The 19229-nt window shown below is 45.6% G+C and overlaps 1 protein-coding gene across 1 annotated transcript in view; it reads left to right on the top strand.

Moving 5' to 3' along the window:
- LOC145357575 (carboxypeptidase D-like) overlaps window positions 1-19229 on the top strand; it is a 188056-nt gene that overhangs the window by 110493 nt on the left and 58334 nt on the right. The window contains exon 17 of the mRNA XM_080211050.1: window positions 10482-10582. Coding sequence (XP_080067176.1) covers window positions 10482-10582 — 101 coding nt within the window. The remainder of the gene's footprint in view (window positions 1-10481; window positions 10583-19229) is intronic.

Raw genomic sequence — 19229 nt, 5'->3', positions numbered from 1 at the left:
CCCATCAAGTCTGCACTGAAAAGAATCCCACCCAGGTCTTATCCCCATCATCTCACATATTTACCCCAATAATCCCTCTGACCTACGCATCCCAGGACACTAAAAGGCAATTTAGCATGGCCAATCAACCTAACCCACAGATCTTTGGATTATGGGAGGGAGCCAGAGCATCTGGATGAAACCCACGCAGACACAGGGAGACTCATGCAAACTCCAGACAGGCACTCACCCGAGGCCGGAATTGAACCAGGGTCCCTCGCGCTGTGAGGCAACAGTACAAACCACTGTGCCTCCATGCTGCATAAGTTGTTGTGACAATAAAACCACACATAAATGGCACAGCAGAAAAGGAGCCATGTTTGTGAATAGTGTAAGGTCCTATCGTTATATTTTATCTCCTGACAGATCTGCAAAGTGCTCCAGTTAGCTGACACTGCCGGAGCTCAGTTGGAGGATTCCACTGATGTAACGTCACAGATAACAGGCATTCTCTTTGTAAATCTGGGTGTGATGGGGAGGGAGGTGGAGAAGGAAAAGTTAGATTACTACAGTATAAGCTAGAGCCTCAATGGACTGTGTTTAGAAATGGATTAGAGTCAACGCGAGGTTCAACTCACTCTGTACTTCCAGGTCACTGGCTCGCATGAGAAAGTCATTCATCTTCCTGGGAGTGAATGCCCCGGCTGGACATTATCAGGAGGGGGATAATATTGCTGTCAGAATTAATTGAAATAATAAAATGTGCACTTCACATAATGGGAGAAAACCTCATCCCATTAGGTTATGTTTAATGGATTAAGGTTTCGTACAGTGCTATTGGAAGCTTAAATAATTGACGAGGTTTGGTTAAAAGTGTCAGTGTTCAAATCAGCACAATGCTTCTGAGCAAGATTTCCAGCACCATTAATTCAACCTCAATGTGCCTGGTTTGTGGATTATCAACAGGCAAATTTAGCAGAGCCAAGGTTCAGTGCCAGTTTGCATTAGTCGCCCAAATCGTTGGGGGCCTTATTTTTAAATGTGGCCTGTTGCTTGCCTGAAATGAGATCAAGCCTGATTCCAGCATTGTGTCCCATCCAGAAGACAGGAAGGAATATATATATATATATATAAATATATCAATCTAGTAACTTTATAAAATTATTATTTTATTTAATGAATGGACAAAGGCTTTCCCATGACAGCCCTGACTAGCCAAGACTCATATCAGAGGCAATTCTAGCCTTCAGAAAACTAGCACAGCCCTCGTTATCTCTGAAGAGGTGCTAATGCCCTTGTGACTGCAGAAAAATGAATTCCAAAGAAATGCATCAACACCCTTTACATTTCTAAAGCAGAGCTCTGGCCGTGGAGATGGTGGGCAGAATTTCTTCGTCCCGCCAGGCCACAGGAATCGTAGCGGGCAGGACACGGACCATGCAAAGGTCCGTCGATCTTGGGTGAGAGAGGGACAGAACAGATGAACAGGAGAGGGCAAGAGAGAAAGAGATGGAAGCTCAAGAGAGGGAAAGAATTCCAGCTCCGAAAATTGGAAGTGGAGCTAGTAGCTGGAAAGGAGAGAGAGTGAGAGACAGAGAGAGAGAGAGAGAGTGGTCAACTAGCCACCGCTGCAGAGGAAGATCTCTATCTGGCTGGCAGCATCAACTATCCCCGCAACTCAAAACCACTCCCAAGGCCCTCCAGGAAGCAAGGTTCCTTCCCTGAGAAAATAACAGGGTAGCTAAAATGACCCTCAGAGATTCTATCTGGATATAGAATCATAGAATCCCTACAGTGCAGAAGGAGGCCATTCAGCCCACCGAGTCTGCACCGACCACAGTCCCACTCAGGCCCTATCCCCATAACCCCATGCAATTACCCTAGCTAGTCCCCCTGACACTAAGGGGCAATTTAGCATGGCCAATCCACCAAACCTGCACATCTTTGGACTGTGGGAAGAAACTGGAACACCTGGAGGAAACCCATGCAGACACGGGGAGAACATGCAAACTGCACACAGACACTGACCCAAGCTGGGAATCGAACCTGGGTCCCTGCGCTGTGAGAAAGCAATGCTAACCACTGTGCCATCCTTAACCATGACATTCTTAATTCAAGAGGCAGGTGTCAGGGAGAGCTGGAGGTCTCCTCCATGATGCCTTGTGGTGTGTCCATGAAATATAGAGAAACATAAAAAACCGGAGCAGGAGGAGGCCATTCGACCCTTGGAGCTCACTGCATCACCATTCATTATGCATGGTTGATAATCCAACTCAATAGCCTGATCCCGCCTTGTCCTTTGATCCCCTTTGCCCCACGTGCCATATCTAAGTGCTTCTTGAAAACATAGAATGTTTTGGCCTCAACCACTTTCTGTGGCAGCGAACTCCTAAGACTGTGTCCTAATTTCTGATGAGTTAATCCCAGAAGCAAACCGCCAGCAATCCTGGAAAGCTCAAAAGAAGCCAACCCGGACCTGCAGCGGGTTTGAACGGCTGTAACAACTCACGTTCAACCGATGGATAAGATCCCTAAGGGGACTGGAGATCCTCTGAGGGGTTGCATGAGCTAGAACGGCTGGAGGAATTCAAAAATTGCCTATCCTCCAAGGTGTGACTCCCCCTCGAGGAGGAAAGAACCCTGACAGCCAGGAATGCAGATCGGTCTGTTATAATCCCATCCATTGGCCTGCAAACTCAGGTGGAGATTTTCCGAAACATTCCCATCATTATTGGAGAGAGAAGCTGGGCGATCTCAATAGGGGAAGGGTCCCCACACAAGAAAGGAAACATAAAAGAACTATTGATGCTCCGCCACCGCTGATGGAGAATTTAACACTCAGCCAAATCTCTGTTCACTGCAGCGGGACTGGAGAATCCCAGCCGCAGGCGAGGCCGGAGAATCCAGCCCGTTAAGGTTGCGAATCCAATGTGACTCTTCCTCAGAACTGCTACGTCGGCGCCACCCTCGATCCACAGTCCTGCCGATGATGTAACAAATTGTCCTGGATATTAATACTGCTGACAAATGCTCCATTCTGCTGTCCTCTGACCCTCCAGTGGCAAATTTACACTACAAACTGCTGGGAATATAATTAGAATATACCACGGTAAGCATAGTGGGGAATCAGGAACAATGCAACCCATGACTCAACTAAAAATCCATCATGATATACACTTTGGTGTTTAAATAGATCTTTGAAGGTTAAACAGATGAGCAGAAAAAAGCAGGAGATCAAATAATAGACATCTGATTCTCCTGAAAGAACGCTTTCGTACCTGTCCATTTAATTCATTAAATGGAACAGTGGCAATACCTCCTCCCCCATCACCCTCCCCCCCACGTCTCACCACCCCCGCTGTCTCACCCTCACACCTCCATTCCCATTGACGTTTGACAGACAGCGTGGAAGCTAGCGTCATTTAGTTACACATGCAGGGCACGGTCTCAGGATAAGGGGCCGATCACTTGGGACTGAAATAACTTCATTCGGGAGGTTGTGAACGTTTGGAATTCCTTACCCCAGCAGGGCAGTGGATGATCCTTCCTTGAATATATTCAAGGCTGTGGGACAGATGGATTTTTGGTCTCTCGGGGAATTATGGGATATGTGGAGCGGGCAGGAAAATGATGTTGAAGGCCAAGCTCTTAGCTCTGATGGTACAGAACAGGATCGATGGGCTGAGTGGTCTACTCCTACTCCTAATTCTTGTACTCCTTGTGATTAAAACTTGACATTTTGAAAGGCCAGAAACAATGTTGGTCAGTGAGGCTGGGGTGTGAGTGAGCAAGGTTTGGTGCAGCTTAGGAGATGGGCTCCAAACATTAGCCCCTGAGTCCAGGAAATCTGTCCCTCAAATTACGTGGGTGGAATTTTCTGAGAAAACGTGCCCAGCTGACATGAAAATGGGAGAGTTGCAGATCCATTTTTTGAGAGAGTTTTTCACCTAATCCTGTGCACATAGTGCATGGAAAATGGACTAGATTGTTTCTAGCTACTATGGGCAGTTGGGGGGGGTGCTTAATTCACCAGCCAGCAGCAGAGGGAGCTATTGTGCATGTGCAGGCACATACCCTGCCCCCTCCAGGCCCCACTCCCTCCAACCCCACCCCAAACCAAAGATGTGCAGGTTAGGTTGATTGGCCATGCTTAAATTGCCCCTTAGTATCCTGAGATGTGTAGGTTAGAGGGATTAGTGGGTAAAATATGGAGGGATATGGGGTAGGGCCTGGGTGGGATTGTGGAAGGTGCACACTCGATGGGCCGAATGGCCTCTCTCTGTACTGTAGAGTTTCTATGATTTCTGTACCTCCTTCAGGCACACCCCATACTCCCTTTAGGCCTCACCTCCATACCTCCTCATAGACCCCAGTGGGCAGTGCCAAGGTGCCTGGCTGGTGATGCACTGTCCAAGGGGCAACCCCTCCTTGCCCTCAGCCTCCCCTGAGTGCCTCAGTGGCCTCCTGTTCTACTGACGAGGCCAACACGACTGTTCCCCGTTCATGGGGATCAGGTGTTTTCCTCACCAGAGAGAATCTGTCCTGACGAGGCCGTTTAGATAAATGAGCCCTGATGATTAAGCGCTGGACTGGCTAATACTGCCCCTCTTAATTTGTCCCTAAGTTAATTTGAGTTAGTTTTGCTCGTTTGGCTAACAAGAGCTATCTGATGAGTCTTAATTGATGGTTAAGTCAGGGAGCTTCATGGTTCCTATTTAAAGCAGGTGTGTCAGAGTCCCAGTCCGCATTCAGCAGGGAACAACTGGAGAGTTGGCTGTGTACAAATGTATGGTGTAAATAAAGTAACTTGGTGATGGGGAAAAAAAAACACATTAATCACATTGTAATACATTTGAATAATTTATTCAGCCTCTCGTCAGAACCTTGCCAGAAATCCGGTTCCGGTAAGATCGCAAGAGCTGAAAAATTGTGCACGATCCTGATTTCTCGATTGTAACAATACGTTCTCTCCATCGATAGGGAGGGCGAGACAGTAAAACTCTGCCCTGTGTAGCTCAGTCGCACTCGCACTTTAGTCTGAATTCACTAGTTTGTCCTGTTTGAGTTTAAAACCACAATGGGGGCTGGTGAGTTGGGGACGGGGCGGAGATGGGTTGTGGCCGGTGAGGGGAAAGCAGGCTGGAAAGATCTGTTGTTCGCTTGGTGGATTAACTCTGAATCAGCACATTAGGAGCTGTTATTGTCAGCAATCTGCAATGTGTATAGATCAATGCGGACACAGATTCAAACTGTAATTATCACCCCTGAGGCTTCTCGGTACACTTGCATTTATGTGGTAAGAATCATAGAATCCCTACAGAGCAGATAGAGGCCATTTGGCCCATTGTGCCTGCACTGACAACAATCCCACCCAGGCCCTATTCTCATAACCCCATGCATTTACCCTGCCAATCTCCCTGACAGTATGGGGCAATTTCGTATGGCCAATCCACCTAAGCTCTTTCGAGTGTGGGGGGGAACTGGAGCATCCAGAGGAAACCCCATGCAGTCACGGGAAGAATGTGCAAACTCCACACAGACAGTGACTCAAGGCTGGAATGGAACCTGGGTCCCTGATGCTGTGAGGGACCACAATTTTGATGACTCTGCACTGGATTGTCACTGAATCCTTGTCAAGTTTAGCAAAGATGTTTTTTTTTTAAAAGTTAACTCTTCAATTGATCAATATTCAGTGAGTGTCAATGCAACTCTGCATGTGTACAGAGAAAGCCATACCTCCCACTTGAAATGGTCACCTAGAAGAACTTGTATTTACATCGAGCACTTTGTGACCTCTGATATCCCAAAATGTTTTTCAGACAGTGACTTGCTTTCCAAGTGTTGTCAATGTCATGTACAACAGGGGCTTTCGACCTTGTTGCTTCTGAGCTTTTTGCTGTGCTATCGAGCTTCCACACATTCCAGTTCCAAATTCAGTCTATCCTCACTTTGAGCTGTCTGTTCTCCTCACTTCAACCCACCAGAGAATCTCACACAATTATCCTGCCCTTTTGCATCTTAAGCAAACATTTAAAAATTTTCCACATAATACACTGACACTGGAAACAGTTCTAATTCCCAGTGATACAGTAAACATCCACTGGTTATTTCTGGCAGGCTCCTTGAAGCCATCCTCAGATCCTGAATGGCCTTCAGGTGCAGACTGTTAAGAACAAATGCAATATACTGCAGATGCTTGAAATCTGAAATAAACACAGAAATTGCTGCGAATACTCAGTGTACCATTATTGGCTTAGCAAGGCTTAATGTGAGACAGGGAAACTGTACCAGAAACATTGTATTGTAAAGGGACACTTGGCCTGAGACTAGAATTAGTTGCGGACTGACAGAGACTTGTGTAGAAGCAAGTATGGAATTAGCTCATAGCTTGGGCAATACCCTGTATAGATGTGTATAGTTGTGTGTTATCAAGAAACACTTAAGGTTCAACTATACAAGACTTAGGAAACTTTGTGAGACCTACTGAACAGTCACACAGCATAGAAAATATTGGGTCAAAATTCTGGAACTCCCTCTCTGTGTTTACCAACACCACATGGACTGCAGAGATCCAAGAAGGCAGCTCATCACCACCTTCTCAAAGGTAATTCTAGATGGGCAATGAATGCTGACCTGGCCAATAACACCCCCATCCAATAAACAAGTAAATAAAAACATTCAGTAGCTCTGTGGAGAGAGAAACAGTTAACAAATGGAATCTTATACTCTCGTTGGTGGAAAGCTTGAAGGCGGAAATGACATGTAATTAGGTGGGATCATGGTGTACTGGAACCTCACCACCTTCCTACCCTACCAGACACAAAGGCCCAGGGTCGATTTGTCAGTTAAAGCACATAATGCCAATTAATGACCACTTAATGGCTTCATCCTGTCACAGCTGATGTTAATCCAGTGGTAAGGGGGCCATGGTCATGTGGCATGCACAGCTGCTAAAACTATGTGATCAGCTTCTCACCACTGGGATGGGGAAGGGGAGTCCCCCAGTCAAAATCCTGATCAAGGGACGGGGCATTGGAAAGACAAGGGCCCAGTAAGAGCTGTCTTCCTGCCCTTGCTGCTGAGGCCTGCCTAAACTCTTCTCCTCATCACCCCCACCCTGTGAAATACGGCACACCCCCCCCCCCGCCTTACCTCTGGAGTGGTTTGGTCCCCTATCCCAGCAGTTCTGGCAGCGGCCATGGCCTCCACAGTGGCGCTGCTGAGCGCAAATGTTGCTGGCTTCTGATTGGTTGGCAGCTCTTGGTAGGTGAGACTTTAGGCCCCAGTGCATTGATTCCAGGGAAAGTCCTGCAGGTGGCCATGTCATTGCCTGATGGACTTGTGGTCCAGAGGGGACTTCCTGAGAAGTGGCAGCACACATGGGTCTCTGGATATCTTCCGGCCTGCAGGTCAGACCCTGACACATCTACAAGCTTCTACCCAATGTTTCAGGTCAGATTCTTCATCAGATCTGACATTGATCTGAAACATGAACTCCATTTAGATGCTGCCTGGCCTGCTGGGTATTACTGTCCCTCTTACCCTTGTCAAGAACATCTGATTTAGTAAATGCAGCAACTGATTTGCACTAAAAATGATCCCACAAAAAAAGAATGATGTAATGAACAGATCGTCTGTTTTAATGGTGTTCACTGAGGGATGAATGTTGGCCAGGGTGGGCTGTGTGTCAAACATCGTGAAGGGTCAGTATCATTACAAACAATCAAAGCCTGAATCATCCAAACCAAGTTCTAATGGAGCGGCATGGTGGCACAGTGGTTAGCACTGCTGCCTCACAGCACAAGGGACTTGGGTTCAATTCCCAACTTGGGTCACTGCCTGTGTTTGCATGTTTTCCCCACGTCTGCGTGGGTTTCCTCTGAGTGCTCTGGTTTCCTCTCTCAGTCCAAAAGGCTGGTGCATTGGTCATGCTAAATCCTCCCTCAGTGTACCTAACCAGGCAGCAGAGTGTGGCAACTAGGGGATTTTCACAGTAACTTCATTGCAGTATTAATATAAGCCTACATGTGACACTAATAAAATAAACTTAGCAACAACATTTAATCCAAAATGCCCCAATGCGACTGTGTTTCCGGACTTATCTCTGATATTCAAAGAGAAAAGAGGATACAGGTGTTAATATTGAGGTGGCACAGTGGTTAACTCTTTGACAGTGACCAAGGCCAACCAATACACATCTGTTTCTGTAAGCATGCTGGTCTGTCTTTTCCTGCACATTGCACCATCAAAATCCTCATTATGGGCAGCACGATGGCACATTGATTAGCACTATTGCGCCAGGGTCCCAGGTTCAATTCCAGCATTGAGTGATTGGCTGTGTGGATTCTGCACATTCTCCCCGTGTCTGCGTGGGATTCCTCCAGGTGCTCCGATTTCCTCCCACAATGTGCAGGTTAAGTGGAATGGCCATGCTAAGTTGCCCCCCAAGATATGTGGGATAGGGGGATTAGCAGGGTAAATACATGATGTTCCCAGGATAGGGCCTGGGTGGTCGGAGAGTCGGTGCAGAGTCAATGGGCTGAATGGCCTCCTTCTGCACTGTACGGATTCTATGAGCTAGCTGACATGCACAGACAGTAAAGTGTTGTGTCGAATTACACTTTGCTGGGGCACTTTCCTTTGTCTCCATACATGCGCATGAGTTGGCATTGTGTTATTTATTAATGCACAGCCAAGACCGACACTGCTAGAAAATGTCAATAACATAAAAGACTCGGTTCTCTGGCTGGACATTTATCAGCGCTCCCTATCTCAGTGCGCAGTCACTGTGCATAAATTTCAGTGACTGCAGTGCAGGGATTAGCTAAAGCTTACGATCACTCCTTATTAATGTTTGTCATATTGAGTTTATCAGGGGACATTACTATCCTTGGGAAGTGACAGATTTTGAAAAAGTATGACTGCAGCGTGGCATTAACACTGTCGGAGAGACAATCTTGCCAACCGAACCAGCATTGTGCTAAAGACAGTGTGTGTTCTTTCTGCATGTCATGTTTGACCTTGTTATGATAATAAACCGATATATAGTGAGCTATACAAAGAATCATCTGACAGTAATAAATAACAACTTATCTACTAACCGTTGTCACGGGACAGAAGAAGGCTGGATTGCAGAATACTCAAATTTGATTCTAAATTCAAATAAAAAGATCTCCAAGGTGCTGACATGACCTTTAACTCTATTTTTGGAGACAACATTAACAGGAACAGAATCATCGGGCTCTGCTCTGTGACCAGCACAATCTGCGGTTGGTCTTGTTAAGATGTTAGCATTGGGAAATGTGTCACACAGTATATTCTTTAACCATTTCTAATCTTACAATTTCATGAATGGGATTCTCCAACCTTGTCCATGCCCACACCACCGCCAGCGAGAATGGAGAATTTGGCGCTCAGCCAAAACTCCATTCACTGCAGCGGGACTGGAGAATCCCAGTGGCGGAAGAGATCGGAGGTTTACAGTACACGCGCGTGACCGTGAGTCTAAAGTCACCTGTTCCTCCTAATTATGTTGCACTTATGTCATATTGTATATTCCAAAATGTTATGTCTTTTGAAAGAAATTGGTCACCGGCTGTGCAGAGTCTGCACGTTCTCCCCAACCTCGCTCGTAAAATTCCGCCCAAGGCCAACGGGGAATTCCATTCCGCAAGTGAACGTGGCAGTAAAATTCCGGCTCCACGTCTGCGTGAGTTTCCTTCGGGTGCTCCGGCTTCCTCCCACAGTCTGAAAGACATGCTGGTTATGCAATGTCACAAGTAAGCTTACATTAACACTGTATTGAAGTTACTGTGAAAATCCTCTAGTCACCACACATGCTAAATTCTCTGCGTACCTGAACAGGCACTGGAATGTGGCGACTAGGGAATTTTCACGGTAACTGCATTGCAGTGTTAATGTCTGCCTACTTGTGACTAAGAAATAAATTTATCTTATTTACATTTGTTTAAAACCAATTGTTTATGGTAAGTTATCACTTGGTCAATATTATGGAGATCTTGGCTTCAGTTGCTAGTGTCAATTTTGATAGACATTAGAAAGACAAGGAATGATTTAATATCTTTAGAAACTTTTGTTCCACTTTGACTTTTTCCCCCTTTTTTAACAGTAAGAATTGTTTTACATTTTAAAGTTTTTACGATTAAATATTTGGCAAGTCTAATGTGTTTGGAATGGGAATGAGCCAGGAGAAGGAATGCAATAATTTTCGTCACAAATGATGACATGCTCTGTCACAATTTTTGTTATCACGAATAAAGGAACAACACTGATTTGCCAAAAATCTTTCCGTGGAGGCGGTGCCCTTTTCTTTTTAGTTGACTACAGTTAAGATTGACTCCTTTCTCTGCTCCTGTCTGAATGTGTCAGGGGCAGATCATATTACACGAAATAATCAATCTTTGGCTTCATGTTCTGGGCTCTTGTACCTCTGTCTTCCTGTCTCGTTCACTCAAATTGCTTAATTATTTGATTCCCTGTAGGGAGAGATCTCTGGGTACTTGCAATCTCGGGGAAGGACGCCAGCCAGCACACTTTGGGGATTCCTGAGGTGAAATACATTGGAAACATACATGGCAATGAGGTAGGGAGACCAGCAGTGAAAGGTCAAACAAGGGCTGACATTTGTGCACTGCCAGCCATTGCTTGCCTAGATTTCTTCTTGTAAAAAAAACTTGATTAGTCGGAAAGAAACCATATCCCAAAATATAACCGCTCTAAAATACAGTTACTTCAATGGTTTTTTTTTCCCCTGTTTCTTACTTATGTTTTTTAAGAAAGATTGTTTGTATTAACATGCAAATTCACCATTGGACAAACTCATCTGAGATGGGCTAAGGAGCAAATTAACACCAGCGGAAGAACTGTCATCAGCTCCAGGACTGTTCTGGTTCACATCTCATTTCTATCATGCACACTCATTCAGCTCCTTTATCCTGTCGAGCCCATTTGATCCTCCCCTTTACTGTTCCAATTAATGTCTTTGACACTTCTTGTTTCAACATTAAGTATCCTAGTTGTAACTGATCATTGCCTGTAAGATTCTGAATCCATCTGTTTCCTAACAATGTGCCGATAAAGACACTTGGGCTGAAGCTGTTTGGTGAGGTGTTGGTAAGAAGTATGTTAACATCTTTGTATGAGATTCCTTTAATTCTCCCAGGTTAGCACCTTGGGGTGGCACAGTGGTTGACACTGCGGCCTCACAGGGACCTGGGTTCATTTCTAGCCTCGGGTCACTGCCTGTGTGGAGTCTGCACATTCTCCCCATGTCTGCGTGGGTTTCCTCCGGGTGCTCCAGTTTCCTCACACGGTCCAAAAATGTGTGGGTTAGGTTGATTGGCCATGCTAAATTGGCCTTAATGTTAGGGGGATTAGCAGGGTAAATGTGTGGGGTTACAGGAATAGGGCTTGGGTGGGATTGTGGTCAGTGCAGACTCAATGGGCTGAATGACCTCCTTCTGGAAGTCAGTGTGCTAGAAGCTACTCATCTGGTGGAGGAGGGGAACAAATTAAATCCAATATCAGGATTGCAGCCCTATGTGAAAAGTAAGTCTGATGTTTCACTCCATCATTAAACACAAACTGATGGATAGAAAATTCAAATAACTGTTCAGTAAATGTCAATTGCACCATTGTCCAATTCAATGGGAAAGAACTGGTATAAAATTAAAGGGTCGCCTTTTGCACTGTAGGGATTCTATGAATATAGTCTAGGAGTTTGATAACAGTGCTTTTGTTACTGATGACTATTACTGCTCGTGATTTCTATGAAAAACAATTAAAACAAGTGTATTTGGTGCAGTATTATAGAGATATAATAACAATTTTGATATAAATTGCGCCCTCGGATGTAAATGCAAAAGGTGACCCTTTAATTTTACACCAGTTCTTTCCCATTCAATTGGACAATGGTGCAATTGGCGTTTAGTGATCAGTTATGTGAATTTTCAATCCACCAGTGTGTGTTTAATGATGGAGTGAAGCATCCGGCTGACTTTTCACACTAGGGCTGCAACTCTGACATTGGATTTAAATTGTTCCCTTCCTCCGCCAGCTGAGTCGCTTCCGCGCCGCACTGACCTCCACCTCCAGCAAGATCGCTGGAATGCTTCGAGTGGCCGTTTTACAATTTAAAAATCGGCCCACTGTTTCTGCGGCAGTGGTGAGGCCTGAGGTTGGGTATCTCTCCCCCAGCTGGGCTCCTCAGCAATGCTTCTGTTCCAGCTAATTAAGTACTTGTGCCATTTTGGTCTGAAATGGCATCATAACACTCAAATAATGAGTGATTTCTATGAAAAAGCAATTAAAACAAGTGTATTTGGTGCAGTATTATGGAGATGAGACCAATTTCACACGCCTGTAGGCGGCACGGTGATACAGTGGTTAGCACAGCACCAGGGACCCGGGTTTGATTCTGACCTTCGGTCACTGTCTGTGTGAGATTTGCACATTCTCCCCATGTCTGCGTGGGTTTTCTCTGGGTGCTCCAGATTCCTCCCACACTCCAAAGGTGTGCAGGTTGGGTGGATTGGCCATGATCAATCTGTATTGTTATGGGACTATGGAGCTAGTACTGGGGATTGGGCCTAGGTAGTGTGCTCTTGAAGAGCCAGTGCAGACTTAATGGGCAGAATGGCCTCTTCTGCACCAGGGGAATTCCGTGGGCAGGATTTTACTGCATTAATTGGGACCTGACACTGGACCAGATTGGATTCCTGCGCCTGAGCTTGTCGGCAGTGAAACCAGCTCAGCAATTTTACCCAAGGCAGCCTCCTAATTGGCCGTCCCAGTCTCGCTATCTAATGAAGGATGGTGGGTGGGATGTAGATGCTTCCAAGCTCTGCAGGAACATGAGCCCCATCGGGAGAGGTGGGTGCTGCTGAGGCGGGTTCAGCCAGCAGTTAGGAAGGCAAATGCACTGCTAGCATTCATTTCAGGTGGATTAGAACAGAAGAGCAGGCATGTACTTCTGAGCTGTATAAGGCTCTGGTCAGACCACATTTGGAATGTTGTGAGTAATTTTGGGTCCTGTATCTAAGGATGGATGTGCCGACCTTGGAGAGGGTGCAGAGGGTTAGGGTTATGGTTAGGGTTATCCCTGGAATGAAGAACTTGTCACACGAGGAACGGCAGAGGACTGTACTCACTGGAGTTTAGAAGGAGGGGGGATCTCATTGAAACTTACAGAATACTGAAAGTCCTGGATAGAATGGATGTGGGGAAGATGTTTCCATTAGTAGGAGAGTAAAGGAATGACCCTTTAGAACCAAGATAAGGAGGAATTTCTTCAGCCAGAGGGTGGTGAATCTGTGGAATTCATTACCACAGAAGGCTGTGGAGGCCAGGTCAATGAGTGTCTTTAAGGCAGAGATGGATAGGTTGTTGATTGGTAAGGGGATCAAAGGTTACAGGAAAAGGCTAGAGAATGGGGTTGAAAAACTTATGAACCATGATCGAATGGCTGAGCTGACTCGATGGGCTGAATAGCCTAATTCTGCTCCTATGGTCTTGTTGGTCTTGTTGCCTCAACATGGAGGCCCCTACAAAAGCATTTCAAATCAGAGTGGCCAATGGGCATGCCCCTCTGCATGGTCCATTGGCGTCACACAGGCCCACCTTCCCTACTCAAGTCTCCTCCTTTAGGAGGCAAAGTTCAAAAGCCCCTCAAATTGGCTACAGGGAGGTGGACCCCATGAAGCAGGCAGCCTCCCCTCAGGTTGGGGACCTGCTCCACCACTGGCTAAAATGCCCGAAGGCAGGAAAGTTGCCGTTAATAACACCTATTTAAATTTGGCTTCCTACCTCTGTCAATTACCCCGGGGCCATGAAATACAGTTCTATGGCTCTGGAAACACTGGGCAAAGTTCTCCTTTCCCGCCCATCGTGAGAATCATAGTGGGCGAGAGAGAAAATCCGGTGACGTTTAAAGGTTCGAGTTTGAGCAGGAACTTCCAGTCTTGGAGCACGTATGGCCGGAGAATATCACCCACTCCAAATAGGAAGGTTCTCTCTCTGATCAGGTGTAAGTAACTGGGACACTAAATGTGATGGAAGTTTCACGGAGACGTTTACGCAGTTGGTCACATCACAGCCCGTTTATTTAAAGAGTTGTGCTGTTGCATTTTGGACCCATTCCAACACTAGGGGCCGTCAATATAAGATCCTCAAAACTAAATCCAATATGGAATTCAGGAGAATCTTCTTGACCCAAAAATAGTGAGAATGCAGCAATTAGAGTCATAGAGGTTTACAGCATGGAAACAGGCCCTTCGGCCTAACTTGTCCATACCACCCTTATTTTTAGATGCCCAAACTACACCCAAATGCCCACATTTGGCCCATACCCCTCTATACCTATCTTACCTATGTAACTGTCTTAAATGCCTTTTAAAAGACAACAGTGTACCAGCCTCCAATACTACCTCTGACAGCTTGTTCCAGACACTTATCACCCTCTGTGTGAAAAAATTGCCCCTCTGGACCCTTTTGTATCTCTTAAACCTATGCCCTCTAGTTTTAGACTCCCTTACCTTTGGGAAAAGATATTGGCTATCTAACTGATCTACTCAATTGCAGCCACAGTGGATAGTGGAGGTAAGTCTCACTGATGCCTTTAAGGGACAGTTGGATAAGTACAAGAAGGAGAAACAATAGATGGATGTTTGGATAGGGTGAGATGAAATAGGATGACTGAAGAGGACAGCTTGTGTAGATCATAAAGATCAGCATGGACTCAATGATCGAGATTCTCCGATGTTGTACGCCCATCATTCCTGCCAGCAAGAATGAAGCATTTGGCACTCAGCCAAATTTCGTTCGCTGCAGCGAGACTGGAGACTCTCAGCTGCAGGCGAGATTGGGAAATTCGGGCCAACATCTTGTTGGTGTGTTGTTAATTTTGTCATGATGTAGAGATGCGTTAATTTTGTGTCATTGTAGTGGAACAACTTTGGCCAGAATCTTACCACGGTTCACACCGGTGGGATTTTCCCATCCTGCTGCAGTGAACGGAGATTTGGCTGGCCGCCAAATACTTGGACTTCACTGCAGCAGGAGTGTGGTGAGAACAGCAGGTCAGATTGTTCTCCATGCAGTTTTACCAAAACCAACACGGGGCTATTTTCACCGTCTTATAAATGCAATCCAGTTTGTCTTCCTGTTATACTCAACACAACGGTTAAAATAGACGGAATAAACCGTTTAATGAATAATTGCAGCAAGACTTCCTTACTTATTTATTGTAAGCATCCTGCAGTAAAAACTAACATGTTGGCTGGAATTCACTGCCCCACTGCTGCTGCCAGAGAGAATGGAGAATTTGGTTAAAAAAAAAGCAAATTACTGTGGATGCTAGAATCTGAAACCAAAAGAGAAAATGCTGGAAACTCTCAGCAGGTCTGGCAGCATCTGGACAGAGAGAAAAGAACTAACGTTTCAAGTCCAGATAACCCTTTGTCAAAATTAAACGGCATCGAAAATGGGTGATATTTATACTGTAGGGTGATAGCCATAATGTGGAGTTGCTGGCGTTTTACTGGGATAGGCACAGTAAGTAATCTCACAACACCAGGTTAAAGTCCAACAGGTTTATTTGGTAGCACGAGCTTTCGGAGCACTGCCCCTTCATCAGGTGAGTGTAGGATTCGTTTCACAAACAGGGCATCTACAGACACAAACTCAACTACAAGATAATGGTTGGAATGCGAGTCTGAACAGGTAATCAAGTCTTGACAGGTACAGACAATGCAAGTGGAGAGAAGCTTAAGCACAGGTTAAATAGATGTGAATTGTCTCAAGCCGGGACAGTTAGTGAGATTTTGCAAGCCCAGCCAAGTCAAGTAAACCAAATAAACCTGTTGGACTTTAACCTGATGTTGTGAGATTACTTACTGTGGGGTGAGGGAAAGAAAGATGAATCATAACCACAAAAACAAGGCTGCTAATGGTAGAGATAATAGATAGATAGAATGGCCTCTGGAGAATGGAGAATTTGGTGCTCAGCCAAGTCTTCTGTTCACCGCAGTGGGACCGGAGAATCCCAGGCGTGGACGGGGTTGGAGAATTACGGCCCCTAATTTCCCTGCTAATTACTTACTGCACTTGCTCTGAAGCACTTTGGGATGTTCTGAGGTTATGAAAGGCTGGTATAAACACATAAGTCTGTCCTCAGTACAAAGTTGCAGCTTCTAGCAAAGAAAAATAGAGAGTCAGACGGACTTAAAGGGTTAATTTATTGAGCTTCAGAAGCAGACTGAAATTGTTCGGGCGATGCAAACAAAACACGGTGACTCTGGAAAGAACAGATAGTGGCAACGAATTGCTAGTAAAGATACTGCAAATACAACAAAATTGAAATCCCCACCCGCGTATATTGGCAGATAGCCCTCCAGGTTCAAGCTAAGTGCAATTTTACAAACAGAATAGCTGCAGCTATTTAGTAAGAGTGGCTCGGAGTTATTTACTCAGAGTGAAAACACACAGTGCTTGCCCTTCAGGAATTGCCGAGGAATCTTTAGCAGGAGATATGCATCAGGCTAGGGTAAAGGCTGAATGCCTGAACCTCCTGCTGATTTCAGCTGGAAGTCAAACCCTCAATGCGTGCTGCTGACAAGCAATTTAATAGCTCCCGGCATGTGAATGGAGTCAGGCCTGCCCATTAGCAGAAACCCAAGGGATCAAATTGAGTTCGGGTCACAGCAATTCTGCAAACACCGAGAATCTGAAACAAAAGCAGAAGGCACGGGGAAGGCAGAGTGAAACCTGCCGGCTTCACAAAAGACAAAAGGTGCATTAGGATTTTGGAGTGAAATTTCTCTTGTTGGTTCAAGCCTGACTATTTGGGAAAAAGCAAACAATAAACACAAGTCCTTTTTAAAAAGAATCTGCTCACTTATCAGCTGTTTAAAAATGGAGGTCGGAACGTTACCGCCGCTCAAACCGACAGGATTTTCCCATCCTGCTGTAGCAAACGGAGATTAGGCTGGGCACCAAGTTCTCCGACCTCGCTGCAGCAGGAGCATGGAGTGAATGGCCAGTAAGATCACATCTGAAGCTACAAACTCTGACCGTTGAGCTGTGATAAAGGGCCACCTGGATTCAAAACATCAGCTCTTTTCTCTCTGTACAGATGCTGTATAGAAGCCATCCTTTCTGGACGTGTTACAGCTTGGTATGGCCCCTGCTCTGACCAAGACTGCAAGGAATTACAAAGCATTGTGCACATAGTTCAGTCCTTCACGCAAACCAGCCTCCCATCCATTGACTCTGTCTACACTTCCCACTGCCTCGAAAATGCAGCCAGCACAATCAAGGACCCCACACACCCCAGATATTCTCTCTTCCACCCCCTTTCATCAGTAAAAATACACAATAGTCTGAGGACACATACCAACCAACTCAAGGACAGCTTCTTCCCTGCTGCCATCAGACGTCTAAATGGACCTGCCTTGCATTAAGTTGACCTTTCTCTACACCCTAGTTATGACGTAACACTGCACTCTGCACCTTCTCCTTTCCTTCTCCTCTATGTACTCTATGAACAGTATGCTTTATCTGTACAGCGAACAAAAAACAATACTTTTCACTATATATCAATACATGCAGTAATAATAAATCAAATCAAATCAAATTCCAAAAATGTTTAACTGGCTGTGATGTGCTTTGGGACATCCTGAGATGTGAAAGGCATGCTATACATTTAAGTCTTCCCTTTTTAAGCTTCAAGTTTCATGAATTACTTTGAAAAGTTGTTGCTCTTGTCGTGTAGGCAAATTCAGTAACTCATTTGTATTTATTTTTATTTATTCCTGGGACATGGGCGTTGCTGGCTGGCCAGCAGTTAATGCCCATTCCTCGTTGCCTTTGAGAAGGTGGTGGTCAGCTGCCTTCTTGAATCGCTGGAGGGAATTCCAGGATTTTGACCCAGCGACCGCAAAGGAATGCTGATATATTTCCAAGTTATGTGCCTTGATCTCACAAATGAATAGACAGCTGACCTTTCTGTGACAGTGTTGGTGTATTGTTGGGAAGAACAGTCACAGCCAGTAAAAGAATCAGGAAGGGCAGCAACAACTTCGGTTCAATCACTCATCTAAACTTCCTCCGACAATACCGCACCCCCTCAGTGCTGCATCCTGAATTTAACGTGCTTAGGAGCGGCATGGTGTTACAGCTGCTGCCTCACAGCACTGGGGACCCAGGTTCAATTCCCGGCTTGGGTCACTGTCTGTGTGGGGTTTGCACGTTCTCTCCGTGTCTGTGTGGGTTTCCTCCGGGTGCTCCGGTTTCCTCCCACAGTCTAAAAGACACGCTGGTTAGGTGCATTGGTTGTGCTAAATTCTCCCTCAGTATTCCCCGTGCTAAATTCTCCCTCAGGAAACTTCTGGCCTGTGATTCAGTGAAATGTCCCCTCAAAACCTACACCCTGACCATAACCTCGGTTACCTCCTAAAATGTCTCTCCCACTCTCTGCTCAGCATCAGCTATTCCCCGTGAAATGTTCCTGAAGATATTGTGGTCGGTACACTCGATAGGCCAAATGGCTCCCTTCTGCTCTGTAGGGATTCTATCATATTGTGTTATGTGAGAGTTATGATAGAAATGTAAGTTATTCATAGAATCCCTATAGTACAGAAGGAGGCCATTCTGCCCATCGAGTCTGTACCAATCATAATCCACCCAAATCCTCTTCGCATAACTCTCATTTACTAATCCCCTGACGCTATGGTCAATTTAGCTTGGCCAATCAACCTAACTTGCCCATCTTTGGGCTGTGGGAGGAAACCGGAGCACCCAGAGGAAACCCATACAGACACCGGGAGAAAGTACAAACTCCACACAGGCAGTGACCAAAGCCAGGAATCGAACCCGGATCCCTGGCGCTGTGAGGCAGCAGTGCTAACCACTGTGCCACCGTGATTATTACACAGCATGATTATTGCTATGTAATAATCATGTAATGCTTGGGGTAGGTAAACACTGACTAATGTTGAGTCCAGGTTTAACATAAACCAACTTTAGAAAAGAAAGTAGATTGAAGTAGCATTTATAAATATTCTGTAAAGTAAGCAGTAATGTCACCAGAGTCCCAGCTGACTATAGGCTGCTCTCCTCTTTGAGGAGCAGAGTTGACTGGTGGTGACTTAACATGAGGGTCACCACACCTCAGACGAGGGGCACGATTGAGAAGGCGGGGCCTTCATAAATAATCTTAGCCGGTACAGGAATTG

Source organism: Carcharhinus amblyrhynchos, chromosome 23 (genome assembly GCF_965287045.1).
Source record: "Carcharhinus amblyrhynchos chromosome 23, sCarAmb.v2.hapA, whole genome shotgun sequence".
In the NCBI taxonomy this organism is placed as follows: Eukaryota; Metazoa; Chordata; class Chondrichthyes; order Carcharhiniformes; family Carcharhinidae; genus Carcharhinus; species Carcharhinus amblyrhynchos.
Note: the sequence above shows the minus strand (reverse complement) of the source record. Positions and strands in the feature narration are given on the sequence as shown.